General features: G+C 39.7%; 1 protein-coding gene across 2 annotated transcripts in view; it reads right to left on the reverse strand.

Annotated features, from left to right (window-relative positions):
- The window catches only part of UBE3C (ubiquitin protein ligase E3C), a 79777-nt gene extending 66984 nt beyond the window's left edge, over positions 1-12793 (reverse strand). For both annotated transcript variants that reach the window (XM_080338975.1, XM_080338976.1), the window contains exons 1-3: positions 12408-12793; positions 2831-2884; positions 55-129 (exon numbers count right to left, since the gene is read on the reverse strand). In XM_080338975.1, the coding sequence (XP_080195101.1) occupies positions 55-129; positions 2831-2884; positions 12408-12473 (195 nt within the window). In that variant the 5' untranslated portion in view covers positions 12474-12793. The remainder of the gene's footprint in view (positions 1-54; positions 130-2830; positions 2885-12407) is intronic.
- Positions 12794-18821: the final 6028 nt, after the last annotated feature.

Genomic DNA, 18821 nt, shown 5'->3' on the forward strand with positions numbered 1-18821 from the left:
TCATTTTCAAAAAAACTGTTTTACATCTTTCTAAGCACATAAATAAGTACTTACTTGATGCTTTCTGTCTCTGTACCCTCTTACAAAAGATTGGATTATTATTGCATTTTTCAGCCTCCGCCTTTCTTCCTGTAAAAAAAACAAATAAGAAAATAAAAATCAGTATTGTGGAAGTGACTCTAATTTCTGTATTCAGAAGGATTATTAATACAAATTAAGCACTAATCATCAGTAAAATAAAATGTTTGAAGGTTTGCATCCAATATAAATAAATCAAGGAGAAAGCTTTTCATAAGTGTGAATTTATTATTGTAAATATTGTAAAAAATTTTAACACTCAGTAACTATGTAAGATTACAGAAATCAAAATAAACACATTTGTACTTTACAGAAGGAAGTCTTAACGCTAAAATGTTGAAGAAATCATCAAATTCAAAGATACCATTTCTCCTTCTACATAGATTAAAATTAAAAAGCACTTATTTGTTTCCATTCAAATAATATATGAGTATTATGAGGCTAGTGCAGTTTAATGTGGAAGGGGAAAAAAGCCACACCCAAAAAAAAGCAGTTCTTTGGAAACAATACTGCTGTCAAAATGAAAATGGGGCTTAATGCTTTAAGCCCAGGGGCATAATATCGAAATTCATAAAAATTCTTGCTCTCTCCTTCAAACCAAAGTGAGTCATTTTATGGTCTTCCTCAGTAGCTAGAAAGAGTGGTTAAAATCATCCATTTAAAATGGCTCAATTTCTGATGAAGTAAAAGCCAGCGCTCTGCAGGTCCTGTGGAGAGAGAACTCAGTGAGTCCCTGACAACACGCCCAGCACATCCCATTGCAATGAATATCTAAGGGAAGTGGCTACTGTAATTAGCTTTCTGATAATGTCTGTCTAGTTTCTTAGGGGATGAAAGAAGGAAGTAAATGAAATAGTTGCTCATGAACCTAGAGCTACAAAGCGGTGTTTGAGAAAGGGAAAGTTGGAAGACTTCTTTGAAAAGAGAAATTTTAACCTCATCCACTGTTGAACTACAATGATCCCATAATTCTGAGGGCCACCAAGTAAAACAAAACACCAAAATGTTCTTATAAATTTCATTAAAATACATTTGGGAAAGTTCATATAAACTTTTAACTCACAAAAAATTGATTTCTAATTTGTTGTGCCAAAAAGACACATTCAACTCAAGAATTTAACCTCAACTTCCCAGAGAAATTTGTTATTCAAGGCCTATTTTATTGTTCCTGGAAACCCTAGTTCCTAAAGCAATTTCTCAGAATAGGCATATACTTGATAGACTCTGATTACCTCTAGAGCATGGACTAAAATCAAAATGTTGATAGGCCAAAGTGTATTTTTTCTCTCCATAGTATCTAACAGTAAAAGTGCAAAGTATGCAGACAAGCAGGAGTTTCAATTACAGGGAGGCAATGTCTCTTCATAATCATAATGTAATGCTCGACTACAGAGTAGATAAGTTCTCCTTTTCTCCAGATACAGGTTTTATCCTAGAATACATAATTGTTAATTAGCGACCCGTAATTGTGAAGGTTTTAAGTCTGAGGTCACTGCTAAGATTCTCCTCCAGGCATTTTTTTAAAAGCCGTAACTGATTTTGTTCTCAGAGGAGTCATTCATTTCGTAACAATCTGATACATGCCACAGAAAATCGCTGTGTCTATGTGTGTATGTATGTACACAGATATGTAAGTTTCTGAACTAAGCAACTGAATGTGTTATTTCAATATATGGCAAAAAGTTTACGAAGCACAAAAAGTCTTTTTGCATATGTTGATAAAGACTCACTGATCATAAACTTTATTCATAACATAGTATTTTGAACTAACTGGGGAAATCCTAGGAACCTCATACTTAAACTTGGTCCATAATTATACAACCAGGTTGGGAATTACAAAAATATTAACTGTCCTCAGAAAGAGAGGAGTCACCACAGAAGCTGTATTTAATCAAGAAAGGGTCAAACACATCTTGAAGGGGCAAACATCTTTGTTGTCTTGATTAGCATGAAAACTACTTAGTTACACTTTTTAAATAGTTTTCCAAACAAAATTGTTTCTATTCACATCAGAGGGGAAAAAAAAAAAAAAAAAAAAAAAAAATTAGGCTATTCACTTCAATCCCATATTACTAAACTTTGTTTTGATATTGCCACATACATTAATGTTTTAAAACTGGTATTTTTGCTTTCAATGCCTATTCCTCCTTTGCACTATTCCAGCCTGAATTATCTATGGCAATAAGCTTCAATGTCAAAGGTGTCCTAAAGCCTCACATACCAGCCTCACAACTGCTTCTCACTGCTCCTCAATTATCAGGTGATTCCAAAGCCCTTCAGGAAGCATTCAAGTATCACTGTTCTGGTTCTACCTCCACAGAACTGGAGAAGCAAATTGTGTAAGGTCATCCAAAATCATAGCAGAACCAGGAGCACAAGACAGTTCACAGAGACAAACCCATAGTAACAGTTGACGGACAAGGCAAAAAGCACATTTTACTATCTAAATGACTGTCTTTTCTCAACCACAACTAGGTCAAATGAGCACCAAAATAAAAGGAAAAATTCCCTTTGCACTATGCTTAAGTACCTTCTTTTGAGGTTAAAATCATTTCCAGGAAGCATCTTGAAAGTAGTGAAATAGCTTGTCAATTCTAGTATAGTGAAAGACTATGTAGGACTTGAGAACTGCAACAAAACATTCCTGAACTAAGGACAAACAACTGCAGCAGAATAAAGTACTTTGGACTGTAAGTGTTACTACATCAAAGAAAAACCCAGTGTGTATGCAAATGCTTACAGTCTACTTTACCTCTCGTTTTCTCCTTTCTTCCTGAGTACGATGCAGGAGAGAAGCCTTTTCTTCCTATAAAGCACAAATGAAGATATGATTGCATTTTCATTCAAACACATGATCCAAAGGTCTTCATGATATTTTATCTAGCTTCACTTTGAGCATTGTTCATAATATGTAACATGTAAAACACTGGAGAGAAGTGTCAATCATCTTCTGCTCTTACAAATTACATTACAAATTACAAAAGCACAGTGATGGAAGCTATGTCAAAAGAAAAGGGACAGGCAAACGGCAGCAAACTGTACTGATACCTGTCTAGATTTGTGTTCTCAGCACCCCAATAATCCGGGCAAACATCATCCATTTACAAATGGGGGAGCTGAAACACTAAAAGTCCCAATCACACCAGGCAGTACTAAATGTTTATCAAGTGTTTTTCTTGCTCAGAGAATATGTAAGTCATCGGCCCAGGTGCGTATGGCAAGTTATGGCATGTCTAAAGTACTCACATACTCCTCCAAAGCCCCGGGCTTTTGTCTAGCTTGCAAGAAAGCATTAAGCTCTTATATTTACTTATCCTTTCCCTCAAAACTTGTCCGGAAAAGATGTCAAAACAGACTTATACAACATAAATGGTAGGAATTTTTTCTTTTAAAATTTTGAACTCTTCACCCAAATTAAGGCTACAAACTGAAACTTTCAGGAGAGTGATCTCTCCAACAGAGAACAAGTAAAGAATACTAAAATATTCATGAAGCCTCTAAAGAACAATACCATTACAATAGAAAGCCTGTGCATTAGCTTTTACACCAGTACACATAGATTACAAAATATAAACAAAGCTTTATTTGGAAGAATGTCTTATTGAGTGGTTCTGTGTCATTTCCAAGGAAATATACAAAATAATTAATATTTGATGCAGAGTATTCAGCTCCCTCTGTAGACAATAAGAGTTGAAAGTACCCTAACACTTTCCCCAATCCAGTCTAAAACAGACAAAAGCTTTAAGGAAACTCTCTTTTTGCTTCTACTACACACAAAACTGCTTCCTTTTTTCTCCCTATGCCCTTATTAGTTTAGAGAAAGTTAAGAAACAAAACACACTCAAGCTGAAAATGCATTATATCTGAATACATAAAAATAAATCTGAAGTTGGTAAACAGAAGTTTATAAAATATTTAACCACATATAAAACAACTGTGCTGGAATATTTTCCATGTCTATATGCAGATGCAAAAACTGAGGGCAAAACTCTTTTTTGATAACACAAAGGAAGCAAGGTCACAATTCTTCTAGTTTCATACGAATAGAAAACACTTCCAATGGAGACCACCAAGAGAGAATGAAAAAAGAAAAACACAGGCGCAAAAAAAAATTGGGTTTGTATTTCAGATCAGCTACTGGAACAATCATAAAGAAAAAAAATCCCACAGAAGGTTAACCATCTTTTCCTCTAAACCATCTTTTCCTTGACCTCTAAAGACAGTATTTATGGCCAAAGACACCACTAAATACAGCTATTTCCCTCTAAAGATGGGGTTTTTTCCATGTGTTAAACATGGTAGAAACAAACCATAAAAAAATTCATACATAAGCAGGTCAGCTTGGTAACACAAAGCAAAAGATTCTGACCTCATGCACACAAAAAAGACAAAATAATGTACTAAATTAAGAAATAGTCAGCAGACGGCTTAAAGTTTCAGGACTTCTTTTTAACAGATTACTTTTTCAACAGCTGATACCTCATGCATTAAATAAATTAGTAAAAGGTTCCTATTTAGAAGTGATGAGAGCGACCTCTCTTCAATGTGCTTGGAGAGAGACATTCTGCAGGCAGCACCACGTAAAGACCATTTCTGCTTAGAAGCAATGTGGCTAAATTTGTCCTTAAACTACAGAGCAGATGGAAAGAAAAGGCAAAAGAACATACAGAAAAGAGAACAAATTGCTACATGTGAGTGGAGAAGGAAATGGCACAAAACAAACAAACAAACAAACAAACAAACAACAACAAAGAAAAAGAAAACAGTAAATGCAAGGGATTAACAGATAAAAGAAAATAAGTGGCCAGAGGGGTCATCAGAAATAAATAACTTTAAGTATTTGGAAAGGGGAGAAATTATAAGAGGGCAGCGTATCCTCACTTATTTTATCACCAGCTTTGCATCGACTAGCTATCTTTGAAGCAAGCACTTACTAAACCAATCCACTTTAAAAAAAAAATACCAAAACTTTAAGTGTTTAGTCAATGTCACATACTTGCTCTGAGTGTTTGTAAAGAAAACCACCAACTTGTTAAAGTATAAATTATATTCAGGTAAGTACATTCTACCCTCAAAAAATTATTAGGGGTCAAATAATACTCCTGTTCACAAGATACATATAGATCAGAAACATAAAAGAATGGAATCATACCTATGCCTAAATAATATTTTTAAATTAAATGCAAGAAAAATTTATCCCCTTCAGAGCTATTCAACCCAAATGGAATACACTGTCTCTTCAGAAATTAAAAAGTAACAGCAAATAAAGCTGCTGTGCAAAAGAGATGGAAAAAAACCCTATGAAATAATGTTCTTTACTTATAAAGAGCATTCTGACAAAATTATTTCTTAAAGACAGCTAACTGCACAGTCGCCTCTGAAATCCTCCCTGCCTTGTCTCTTAATAAATAGCACAGTGATAAAGAACTAAACTCAGTAGCTGCTGCTGTGAATGACAATAGTGTTCCAAGTGATGCACAGTTGACAGCTCCCATCTATACAGTCACGCGACTGCTGACAGCAACCGCCGCTGCTCCCTCTTTTCCTGCCCACCTACAGCCAGAGCTCCTGACAACATGAGATCCTCTGACAGTAACGTCCACGGATCACACCTAGCTCATTCCTATTCCCCATCTTCCTTACCTCACTTCTGTGACTGTCATGCTGTCTTTTTATTTCATCTGCCAGACAGACACCAGGTATCAAGTCTACCTATCAAGGTAGGCAGTCAAGACACTTCAAGGGGAATGAAGCATCAGCATCTTGATTTCTTCAACCCTAACTCAAAAGAAGCAAAAAGCCATTTACTGAATCAAATTCCTGACACCTTCTATGATGCAGTCTTCTTTCTTCAGGAGCTTGACCTCCGAAGTGCAGAACAGGGAACACGCTATGTGTTTCACGCAACATTTAGTACCTTACTAGCAGTCTCCTGTCTGCTCCTTCCTCCAACAGAAGATATTAGTAAAGACAACCAACCTCAGGCTCTAGCACGCAAGCTGCAGGATCACGAGAAGCCCAATTTGAGAAGTTTCTTCATCAGATATGTGCAGCACAAAGATACAAGAAAGCAAAGAAAGTACGTGACAGCAAAACACAACTTGACATTATAGATGATGACTCAAAGAGTAAGACAGAAAGAAAGAGGTGAACACAGGAAGCAGGAAGACAGTATACAGAAAGCAAAGCTTTGTTAATATTTGAAATGTTAATTTATATATCAGGATAAAATTACTATGTACTCTGTTATTCATCACAGCAAAGTTCAAGGTCACACCACTGGTGTAACAGACCAGCTGATGAGAACAGCCACATCTGACAGTGTAACAGTGTCAATGTCAGTACTTCAAAAACTCCACTCAACTAACATAACAAAAAAAGGAGTTAAAACTGCTGCTTTCTTGTCTTCATTTTACTGAAACACACTGTTGTGCTGAAAAAGTATGCTTACACAACTCCTAGCCTTTACATATCCTAGACAAAGACTGAATAACATAAACAAATATATGAATTATGATTGGTTTTGTCCTGTATTTTGACACTTTGCATTAAGAGTGTTAATAAACTTTCAGCCCTCTCGGCTCAAAATTTGGTTTCAGAAAAAAAACTGTATAATTAATTAGTTTGTTACAAATACTCCTAGTATTTATTGACTCTTAAAAACTGAAATTAAACACTCCTGGACAGTCACGTTAATCAAGCCATCTTGGTTCCATACAAGTAAATTTAAAACCTAAATATGCTATATGTAAAGGTGAAAGTGATAATTATTTTCCGGTATTGTCTAAACAGTAAGCACCCTTTTAAAAGAAAATAAAAATAAACGGATGCAAATATTTACATATTATTAATAAATGTTTGAGATTTATTTGTAAACCACGGGGGTTTCTTTTCTTTCTTTACTTGAGAATGCTATTATATTTAAGATTACAATAGATCATGCAAAGTATAAGGCATGGAGAAACAAATAAGCATTTGATCTTTCATGTTTTGAGGACAATTATAAAATCTTTCATGGTTTTCATCTACACAACCCAGGAACTTGCATCTTTTTTCTTTCCCTAAAATGAGGAACCTGACTTTTCAGCTGAATTTAGCTTGAACCACATAATCATCACTAACAACTCCCAAAGCAAATGAAGTGACCTAAGCAGTTTATAGCATAAAATTCCTTTCAACACAAGTATTAAATAAGTCCAACAAATAAAAGGAAGACTTTTAGCACCTATTTGTTGAGAACGAATGTGGACAATGAGAGACGTCCCTCCCCAGAGTGGTTCTCAACAATGTTTCTAGCTCCCAACGTTATTTTAGACAAAATAAACTCCACTTCGATTATCTTTTCTGAATATTAAAATAAACTAGCATATTTAAAGATTCAAATTGTCTTGAACTGAACCTCAACAATTTAAATTCCATTGGACACGCAGCTCAGCCAGCTTGAGTAAAATATGTTTGGCAGTTTGAAAAAATTCGATTTAAAACAGTTAGTGACTCTTCATATCTCTATTTACATCATGATGTGTAGAGAAAATCCTCTTCCAGAATAAGGTATGTGCAGGAAGAATAATATGTGCAAGGAGAGGCATTTGGCCAGGCAAAGCCTGGCCTCACTAACATCAATGTCACAGTGCTTGCTAAAAAACATCTCAGCATTTTAGCTCTGATTTTACTGTAGGATGCAGTGAGTACCCGGAACCACTTCAAAGAGTATTTCAAGACTTAGGCTTTGACATTTCAATGTTATGGACAAAACACAGTTCTGACTCAGAATGAGGTATGTACTTGCCTAAGAATCTACCCCATGTATCTTATGGGACAAAGGTCTTATAAAGCAAAGCAGTGCAATTCTTTACAGTTACAAATTTACAACTTATTTTTGAATGCGGTAATCTAGAAATCCCATACTCTAAATCCCTAGCACCATTTAATTTCTATTGTGAGCAGGGGTAGGTTCAAATAAGATAACAGTAATTCTCCCTTCCAGAAATTATTAACAACTTTCCTCAATCAGTAAGAGAGAAACAAAGCAATCTTCTACATCTGCCCCATCGTTGCTAAATGCTACAGAAATCTATCACCATAAACAATCCTAGTTGTGCAGATCCCTCCATGCACTGGCAATCTTAAAGCCTACAGGTTTTAAATAATTGATTTTTATTCCATGAGAAGTTACTTCATGTGCAGAATACAAACAGCAAACAAGGTGCTTCTGGAGTTCGACCTCTGCACTTCAGCTGAGAGCAGGGGGAAAAATACACAGGAATCTAATGCTTAGTGTTGTGCTATCAATTAAAAATTATTGGTAACTACTAAAAAAAAACACCCCACACTTTGTAATTATTAATTATGTATTAATTATTAATTATTGTAATTATTAATACTGTCTACATTAAAATAAACAGACTTTTAAAAATACAGATGGAGTCATCACTGTTTGTTCATTAGTAATTTTCCATGTCTTCCACAAAAGCAAAACCAAACAGAAACTCAGTGAAGTTGGTTCTACTTTCGCAAGTGCTAACTCATCTGTGTTACAAATTCCTGAAAAGGAAGATTTTTTTTAAAACCATCTCATACTGTACTATCATTTTAAAATACGCTATTTTAAACAGTCTTGAGATTTATAAAAGCATGTTTTAGGTATTTCAAGTGATACTGTAAATTTGACTAAATAATATTCTTTAAACCATCTTTCCAGTTAAAAGCTTACAATATGTCATTAATACATTTCATGACCTAAATGAATAATGTGGATCTACAGAGCCCCTTGCACATCTCAGCAGAGGCATGGAGATCTCCCTGCATGGATGTACTAAAGGACTGGCACTTCATGTTTTTCTTAACACTGATAAAATTAATAAAGGAACACCAGGCCTGACTGTACCAAACTAAGGTGATGTGGTTAAACAGATTCTGCACTATACCAGCTGCCACCAAAAGGCATGGTGACACTTCACCTTGAAGAAATATGTTTACTATATCGGACACAAAGGATGGGGTGGGAACCACCTGGGGGAAGGACCATCTGTTTCAGTGCACTGCACTGTTAGGGTGGGTTTGTTCCATTTGAACTGCACCTCAGACCAACTCTGCAGATGCGTGTCTTTTTTCCTACCTGACATGCCACAGAAATTCTGCTGCCACAGCTTTTTAGGTAACAATTACTGCCCTGTACAAAAAGTCCATCAGTAATTCAAGACATCCCCATATTGAACTCAACAGTATTCATTTTTGGAGGTTATTCTACATCAGAAGTAAAAAAAAAGAAAAAAAAAATTAACAGATACAATTAAAACTAAATCTGAAAATACCTTTCGAAGAGCCTCATAAAGCATGGAATTATGTTTTAGAAGCAAAAATAAGCCCAAAAATAAAAAACATAAAAATTAACTTATCACATAGTAAATAAAACACAGTGTCTATACCCTCAAACTTATGTACAACTAATGCAAATAGTCCAAATGAATCAGCAGATTTTTGGAAGCAGATGTAAAGGGAAGAGTCCAAACACTGACAGTACCACCTGTATTTTTTACATTTATGTACAATGCAATATTAAAATGTTACAATAATATTCTGAAAGGATCAGTCACAGGGATAGTCATTTTGAGAACATTAGTTTTGCAACCCAGGATTTTAACAAAAATAAGTGACACTTAAAAACTACTTTTTTTGGCAAAAAGTTTGGTTGAAGTGCCTCTCTACAGCATCCTCGATTCAGACCATCATAACACACATAAATATAAGATGCAAACAGTGTAATATCAAACCTGAAGCATTCTGCTTTTATAATTCAAAAATGCTATAAAAGTTAGTGGCAAGAAAGAACACTGGATTCAGTACCTGTCTGATTGTTATAATGCCACAAGCCTCCAGCTATATTTCTCATTGTGCCTGCATCAGCAAGACCCTTCATGAGGCCTAACGAGACATTAGGGACATACATGGCAATGTCAGACAAGGTATCAACACATGACCACCACAGTTACCATTTGCAGCTGCAGTTATATTAGTAAAACAACTTTTTAAATAGTCAGGTTTGCTGACAGTTTATTCTGGTGTCATTTTATCCATGCCAGGAAGACTCTGATAGTATCTTCAGCACTATCTCCTCAAACTGGAGTCTCTGCTTTCATACTGGGAGGGTTTTGCTAATGCACTTATACTACATTACGTGCAACAACATTTAGGAAACTTCCACAAATTGTATAGAGAGCTATTCTTAGCATTAAGCAGCCTGCATACAGATACTACTTGTATTTCTGAGTTGTGCTTTATTCCAGAACAGGAATCCCAGTAGGCAGTACTGAGAATCCAGCTAACAGAGCATGGCAGAGGTGCAGGGTTGGAACTATACACTGTATCTTTCTAAAACTATACACATTTGGGAGGGGAAGTGGGTTGTCAAAGGAGATTTTTTTTTTTTTATGTGCACAAAAAGGTGAAAGGAAACATTTTACAATTCAGCCTTCCATAAAACTGAAGCCAACAGGTATGAGAAAAGTGATCACGAGGAGACTGTGACATGAGATAACGAGAAGCACATGGAACCCATGTAAACACTTCCCCCGTCAATCTCTGCTGTAGTATGTTTACACAAAAGTTCAGGTAAACTGCATTTTAAAAGTAATTCTTAGTACTGTTTACATGTATTCTTTCATTAGTCCTGTACATACTCCCTGAAAATCAGCAGCTAGTTCAAGGCAATTCTACAATGTCCATATAATCACAATGTCCAAAGCTGCCACTAACTGATTTACAGTGATGCAGCACAAACACTTCAGTGCACCAATGTACAATCATGAAATCTGTGGACCAGTCAGTATCAATCTGATCATGAAATACAATCTTCCTGTTGACCGAGAATAGGCTAGGCATCAATTTCAGTTTCCACTTCCTTTACTTTTGAATATTGCTCTTGGAAATTTATACCTGTATAATATTAATACATTTGTCTGTATACTCAGATAGAATTCTGCTGCATTTTCACACATAAATCAGTACATGTAAAAAGAGATATTATGACAGTTGTTTACTTCTGTAGAAGGAAACACGCTCTCCAAGTAACGCTATTAGGAAGTCAGTCCCAAAAGTTGCCAAGCACCTAAAGTACCCTAAAGCTTAGGGCCACGGCATATTCTGTCAATTCCTACTTCAGCTGAGGAATATTTGTTGTATTTTTGACTCCTGTAATGCCGTTGTATGTAGTCTACTGAACAGAAAGTTCTTAAGATAAAAAAAAGATTATTCAGATTAAAATCTACACAATTTAAATGCAGTTGTTACATAGCCTCTTCAGTGAACTATGTTAAGGAATACACCAAAATGCAGACTTCACTGTGATTGTAGTATCACATAGAATAGTATTGTAGCTCAGTTTCCTAACCATGCTGCCAAGTCTTAAAAGTTTCAGAGAACCAAAGTAGCTTACAGTGCACTATAACAAAACCCAAGACTTATTTTTGCCCCCATTAAGATTCAAAAATACTGATGGAAACATTCAACAGCTTCCCACACAATCACGTCCAGTGATAACATGAGACAGCAGTACTTCAGCAGTGAATTAAAGTGACCCTTACAAATCAGGTCACTTCTAAAAACACTTTGTCCTTTCTCCTACTCTTCGGTAGTTCTATGCCCTTCAGTGCTTGACTAAACATTTGACTACCCTGCCCAATGAGCAAGGTCTAAATAAACCGCTTCGCTTCCTTTCCATCAATAAACACAAGTAGATCCAATAGTCTGGCACAGCAGACGATGAACTGCTGCTCACCCCGCACACGGCAAATTGACTGAACGTAAACTTGACGGAGAAAAGCTAAACCTGTGACCCGGCAACCCTCACTCACGTGGAGGAAGAAGCCTCCCCCAGCGGTTTGCACTCATCTCCGGCTTGTAAGGCTGTTCCCCCCCCGCTCTCTCTGGCTTTCCCTGCGGAGAGACCCGACAAGAGGTGTCCGAGTCCTTCGCTCCTTCACCCCGGGAGCCCCAGAGACGAGCGGCCCGGGAGGTGCCGCCCGCCGCGGGGGCTGGGGAGACATTTCCTCGCTTCCCACAATTCTTACTACACAACAAGCCCGAGAGGGTGTGTGTGGCCTGATTAAAAACAAAAAAAGCAACACAACACAGAGCCAGGGAGATCAGGGATAAACACCTCATCAGGAGGGGAGGGGTTTTTCCCCCTCTATTAAGCCTTAGTCATAGCTGCTCCCATTTCTGAAGGCCCAGCGGTAAAAACAATGATAATACGATCAGACAAGGCAGGCGGGGGGCGAAGGAAACCGACACAGACACAAACGCGGAGACGGACAAGGGCCGTTTCTTACCTTCCTACTCGCTCCTCCGAGAGACACCTTGGGCCTTGTTTTGAAATCCCCTTCAAAGCTAAACATGTTTACAGCTTATCCCATCTAGAGCGGGGCCCGGCCCCCCGCGCTCACCCCGCCGAGGGGGCGCCGGCCGGCAGCGGCGAGCGGAGAAGCCGCCGCCGGCCCCGCGGAGGTACGAGCCCTCCCCGGGCTGCCACCCCTCAGCCCGCCCGCCGCCGGCGAGCCCCGCGTCGCCCCCGCGGGGCTGCTCACCGCCCGGCTGCCTCCCCCGCCCCGCGGCCTTCGCTTCCCCCGGTCGCCCCCTTTCTGACCGGCGGCGACAGCTGAGTGTAGTGGGAGGGAAGAGGAGGAGGGAGGGAGCGGAGGAGGGGGGCTGGCGGGGCTGCTTCACTTGCACTGGGGGAGCAGCCGGCTGTGCAGAGAAGATGGCCGCCGCCCGCAGCCTCCCCGGCGCGCTCCCGACGGGCGCGCGCCGCCCGCAGCCGCCGGCGCCGCGCCTCCCGCGCGCGCGCCGCCCCTCGGTGCTGACGAGAGCGCGCATCGCGGCGGCCGCAGCGCACGGACCGCGGGTCCGGCCGCCTCTCCCGGCCGCAGCTGCCTCGGCGCCTTCCCCGCGGCCCGCCAGCCCCGCAGAGCCCTCACCTCCGCCCGGGCCTGCCTCTGCGCTTCCCGGGCCTAGCCACCGGGTGGTCTCCCCGCCCGCTGGAGCCGGGTGTCTCACAGCCGTGCGCGGTGTCCGGCTTGTCCCATCTGCGGTTGTCTCAAATAAAATTTCGTTCTCGTTTTAAATATAAATTTCGCGCGGGTGTACACAGAATCGCAGAATGTCAGGGACTGGAAGGGACCTCAAAAAATCATGACGTCCAATCCCCCCGCGGGAGCAGGAACACCCAGATGAGGTTACACAGGAAGGTGTCCAGGCGGATTTGAATGTCTCCAGAGTAGGAGACTCCACAACCCCCCTGGGCAGCCTGTTCCAGGCTCTGGCACCCTCACTGAGAAGAAGTTTCTTCTCATATTTAGGTGGAACCTCTTGTGTTCCAATGTGTACCCATTGCCCCTTGTCCTACCACTGGTTGTCACCGAGAAGAGCCTGGCTCCATCCTCCTGACACTCACCCTTTACATATTTATAAACATTAATGAGGTCACCCCTTAGTATCCAAGCTCAAGAGCCCCAGCTCCCTCAGCCTTTCCTCACACAGGAAATGCTCCACTCCCTTCAGCATCTTGGTGGCTCTGTGCTGGACTCTCTCCAGCAGTTCCCTGTCCTGCTGGAACTGAGGGGCCACAACTGGACACAATATTCCAGGTGTGGTCTCACCAGGGCAGAGTAGAGGGGCAGGAGAACCTCTTTGACCTGCTAACCACCCCCCTCCATTTGAAGCGTAGCTGAGGGTTCCTCTTGGCCCCAGCACGGGGCTGCCTTCCTCAGCATGGGATGCAGCAACATGCATATTATATATATATGTACATAAAATTTGGCCTTTTTGTAGGACAAGCATATGCTAGATATCACCCCATTGCAAAGACTCCCTGACGAGTCTGGAGACCAGCCGCTGAACACCCAAGTAAAGGCCCTTGAGCTGACACACATGAAAATCCACTTGAGAAAGTTCCTGGTGCAAGTCGGGTCTGCATGGGATCAGCACCTCGATGAAGAATGGAAAGAGAAAAAAGGCTGTAAAACAAAAGCAGCAGACCTGAATGGTGAAACTATACCTGAGGCTCGTTTATCTTCTATTTCTTACCCTGGTCTCCATTTTACAGTGCTGTGGTTGTATCCTTTCAGATACAGAAGTGATATGGACAACAGCAATAACAAGAAGCAGCTACTCAGTCTACAGCTACGAGGTGATAAATAAATATACGTGGCCAAATCCAGCTTTCGTTTCCTTCAGTGCAAATTTGATTGAGCCCTAACTCGTGAATTCTCACGTCGGCGTATCAGAACAAACAAATGGCGGTGATCCGTGTCAGGAGGCAATGTATGCACTCCGCAGCTGTTCATACCGAGACCACAAAGCCATTTAACTACCACCAAGCTGACTGACAAATGAAGTATTTGTTGAGATTTCTTCAGGCTTAGATGATCCAGAAGAGCCTAAATTTTAAAATTTCAGACTTTTCACAAGGGAACAAGTGCTTGGCAAGAGTGAATGTTAGCCCTGCATTTCCTGAGATAACATAGTTTCAGTATGAGCAAGCCTGGCTTCCTTTAAGTACTGTTTATGAGTGGAGTTGAGGTTTAGGGCATTGTGAAATACCATGTCAAATGTTCGTTCATAATTTCAACATGGTGCATTGCTGATGTAATATCACAATGCTCTATATGGGAGGGGTAGCAAGTTGTTGGTTTTTTTTCAAGCGTGTCAGCATTCTTTTCAAGTGGAATTAAGCCTTGGTAAACTTTGTAAGTCTTATACAGAGAAGAACTAGTCTAGATGTCCCTTGCAGTTAATTCATTGATTTTCATTGGTACCAAAGCCACCTATTAGATCATGAGTTTATGCTCTATTTTTATCAGTAGTAAAGCCAATTTAGGCATTCAATCCCTCATCATGTAAGACGCCAAAGAAACATGAAACTGCAGATAACAGAGTTTCTATGAAGTAGGTTTTGAACCAATATGTTTGACAGATTCCAGCTTCAATGTCAGGACACAAGACCCTCTGCTGACCCTGGCTGTTACCTTCTGAAGAAGTATTTGGTAAATGACATGGGTCCAACTGATGAATGCTTGTCTGAGAAGTCTTAGTGATTTGCATGTGCCCCTAGAGGCCACTCTAGGTGTAATTTTATTAGATGAAAACTTATATGACAGAATAAACCAAGTGCTTGTATCTTGGACACATGGAATTTGTGGAAGCATAAAAGAAACTGTAAATGTGTTTTATTTTTATATTTACTTTTTTTAGGACAAAATACAAATTTCTGTCACAGTGGAGAAAATATACAAAAGCCAAAAGTCTCAGTGTCACTTATTTAAAATTCAGAACAGGGGCTGGTTTAACATTCTCACAGAGAGCAGCAAGAGCAGAGCTGCTCCATGAAGGAAGATGAGTGGGCGCTGAGCGTGACCCCAGCACAGGCCATGCCCTCCCCGCTCAGGACGTAATCCCACAGGATGCAAACACGATGGGTGTTTGCTCAATGTCTACTGACAGCCCCATGTGGTGTGAGGGTCCAGCCGTGAGCAGCAGACAGTGCATGGCATCGGTTCAAGGTCCATCCAGCAGTCAGGGCTGCAGACAGGTTCGTCTGCTTAGGTGACGGATGGGCAGTGGGGTGAGTGACAGGGGGTCCCGGCTGAAGCTGTTCAGGGCAATTAGGTCCTGTCAGTGTGTTCAGAGCTCTGACAAACACATACTCAACGATCTAGGAATATTGCTCTTGCATGTGTGCTGTGTTGGCACCCAACTGGCTCACCTGCTGCAGTGAGGTTACAATAGCTCCATCCACAGTTTTCCATCTTTCTCATCTCCTTAGTGCACATTCCATGAGACTTTTTGCTTTGTCCTAATCAAGGTTCTCTGCCTTTTGATTGCTCCTTTTCCTCTCTGCAGGCATAGGTACACATTGCTTCTAGGTACAGCTGGACTGCAGAAGTCCAATTGTTCATCAGGCTGTAGTCTGTTAAAAAGATGTCATTACTCAACATTTTCTTCACTTCCTACAGTCAATATTAATATTTTCTTCTTTTTATTTGAAATCAGGTATGTAGGCCATTTTACCTGTATGTGTGAGAATCACCAGTGACAAGTATTCCATTTCCAAGAAAATTAATTTCTTTTTACTTTGGGGTGTTTTTGTTTGTTGTTAACAAACAATGAAAGAAGGCTGTGAATATAGAATCATAGAATCCTTTCAGTTGGAAGAGACCCTCAGGATCGTTAAGTCCAACCATAACCTAACCCTAGCACTAAACCATGTCCCTAAGAAGTGAATGACATATGAAAGTCCTGGGGAATTAAAAACAAAGCACCCCAGAAATACAGGTGTAGGTCTGACCTCTAGTCCATCCCCATGCTCTAAGAATCTATAGGTCCATGTAGATTGTCTCTAAATACATATGTCTCTAAGTATATGTTGCTCTTAAGCACCTTTCGCACATCAGTACTGAGCGTAGTTCTGGTAAACTACTGCAAACCGGCAAGTTCAACAATGTGCACAGGTGCTCGCAACAGGAAGTTGTGGATTTTCTCCTAGCATCCAATTTAAATTTCCATCCTTCTGTTGTGCAAATAAAGTCTGAATCATAAGAGATATGTATAGTGACCGAGTCTCAACATGTTTTACATTTCCTTTGAGATGTCCTGTAGGTTTGATGGTCTATATTGCTTTTTGTTTGCAAGTGCGGGGCAAAGAGGGAAACATCAGAGGAGATTCTGCCTGAGCAGAAGATTATGTTCTGGCATTGACGTGGAGTGGGATAAGTTTTCAGAGGCTGTGAAGATACCACCTTGTTCTTGTAAATGCACACCATTGAAATAAAGCAACACCACAGAGTGAGTCCCATTTGTTGAAAATATGGGCAAAGTGTGATTCAATCCACATTAGAGAGGAACTTCTCTATAGACTCTTTCCTGGGCCTGCCTCTTGGTACTAAAGGACGGGAAAAATTTTGTGGTTCATATCTGAGAATTGTAAGATGATGCTCCCTGGTTTTCTTTTTCCTTTTCCGCTGTGTGTGACTTGGAGCAAAGCCGTCTTCTAAATGGAGCTTCCTGACACCTTGATACTGGGCAGAAGAAAACCAGGAATAACTATTTTTGGGGGAGCAATAATGAAATAATTCCTTCCCAACAGATCTTGACTTCATGTTGTGCTGGCTGCTAAGGACAACACTACTGTGCTGAATTATGAGCTTTTAAAATTATTGAACTACTGGTACCTTACTGTAAGGAAACTAAGACACTCTGCCTCTGTCAAAGACTGATTTTATAGTCTGCATAACCACTCTACATATCAAAAGAATCAACGGCATTTAAAAATAAAATAAATACTATGTACACTGTTTTTACACATTGAGTGAGCACTGTTTTACATCCACAGTCTTTTTTATTGTCAAACTAATCCCCAAACAATTTAACATCTGATGCATTGTCCTTCTGGCCCAGTCCTGGGAGTATATTCCTTTTTTAGACAGGGTAAGCAATCAAGAGTATATTTGGCAATTGCTCAGTACTGTAGGGCATGATGGCCAAATCATCACCATCTTACCATTACTTTCCATTCCCTGTGCAATTGTAATAAAGTGTCCTAAACTTTAATGCTGACTTGCTGAACTCAGATGAAAATCTAAGATGCACCCGCAGTGTCTCATTATGTGCTACATTACTTCCCAAGATGCAGAAACATTTTTTTTTACAAGAGTGCAGAGTAAATGAACAGCAAATAAGTTAGAAATTCTCCAATTTACAGGAGGTGAGGCTTGAGATTAGTCCAAATGCTGTGATAGGCCAATATCTGATTTCTAGTAATGCTTTAGCAAGGTTTGCTACCATATGGACTGATGGTGGGAGGTAATTTATTTTTTAAAATTTATTTACTGTGGGTAAAACATTGAAAATTAAATCTATTCTATCAGAGAAGATACTGGCAAGACTGTAATGTAGAAGCACTTCACTTAAGCACTTCCTTTAGTTAAATCTGAGTGCCAAAAGACACTGCCAAGGAATGAAGACATTTTATTTAAAATTACACTGGCAAGAGACCATCAAATTATCCTTAACATTTTCATTAAATTGAGATACAGATATAGTTACGGTAGTAAATCTTTTCAATACAAGGAGTTTATTCCCGAGCCAAGGCCAGATTCAGCAGTAATTGTAGGAACTATTAAGACCTAAAGCCTCATCTACAATACCAAAACAACTGTTCAGGGCTTTAGCCCAGTTTTGAAAAATGGATGGGATCCATCCTGTGCTACACAGCTAATCAGATCAACCAACTATGGTGAAGCAATAAGATTCTCTTCTGGGGTGATCATTCCACATTTTTTGGCTTGATTTGATGAGATATTGGGGGTTTTGATTAGAAAACTCTGAATATCTACAAGTTGTCTGCAGTCCATGCTCTCAAGCCTGTAAAACAGGCAAACAAGCGCTATATTTCTTAATATTGACACCTTATTCCCTTATAGAAACGTTGAGCTGAAGAGAGTAAAGAACCCTATATCCGTAGTTCCTAAGATGAAAAAGTTATTGCCCTATGGTCTCAGCTCCTTTGTAAGATCTTCACAGCAAAATCTTCTCCCAGAGGTTCCTACATTTCATTCACCGCTTCTGATTGAACAAGATCATTTATTTTAGGCATCCAGTCTTCTGGGGAGTGTGGGGGTAAGGGCTTATTATAGTTTTATAGCTATAATTGAGAGACAACATCATGTTACTTGGCAAGTGTTAGTTAA

The sequence above is a fragment of the Nesoenas mayeri genome (genome assembly GCF_963082525.1).
Source record: "Nesoenas mayeri genome assembly, chromosome: 2".
NCBI lineage: Eukaryota > Metazoa > Chordata > Aves > Columbiformes > Columbidae > Nesoenas > Nesoenas mayeri.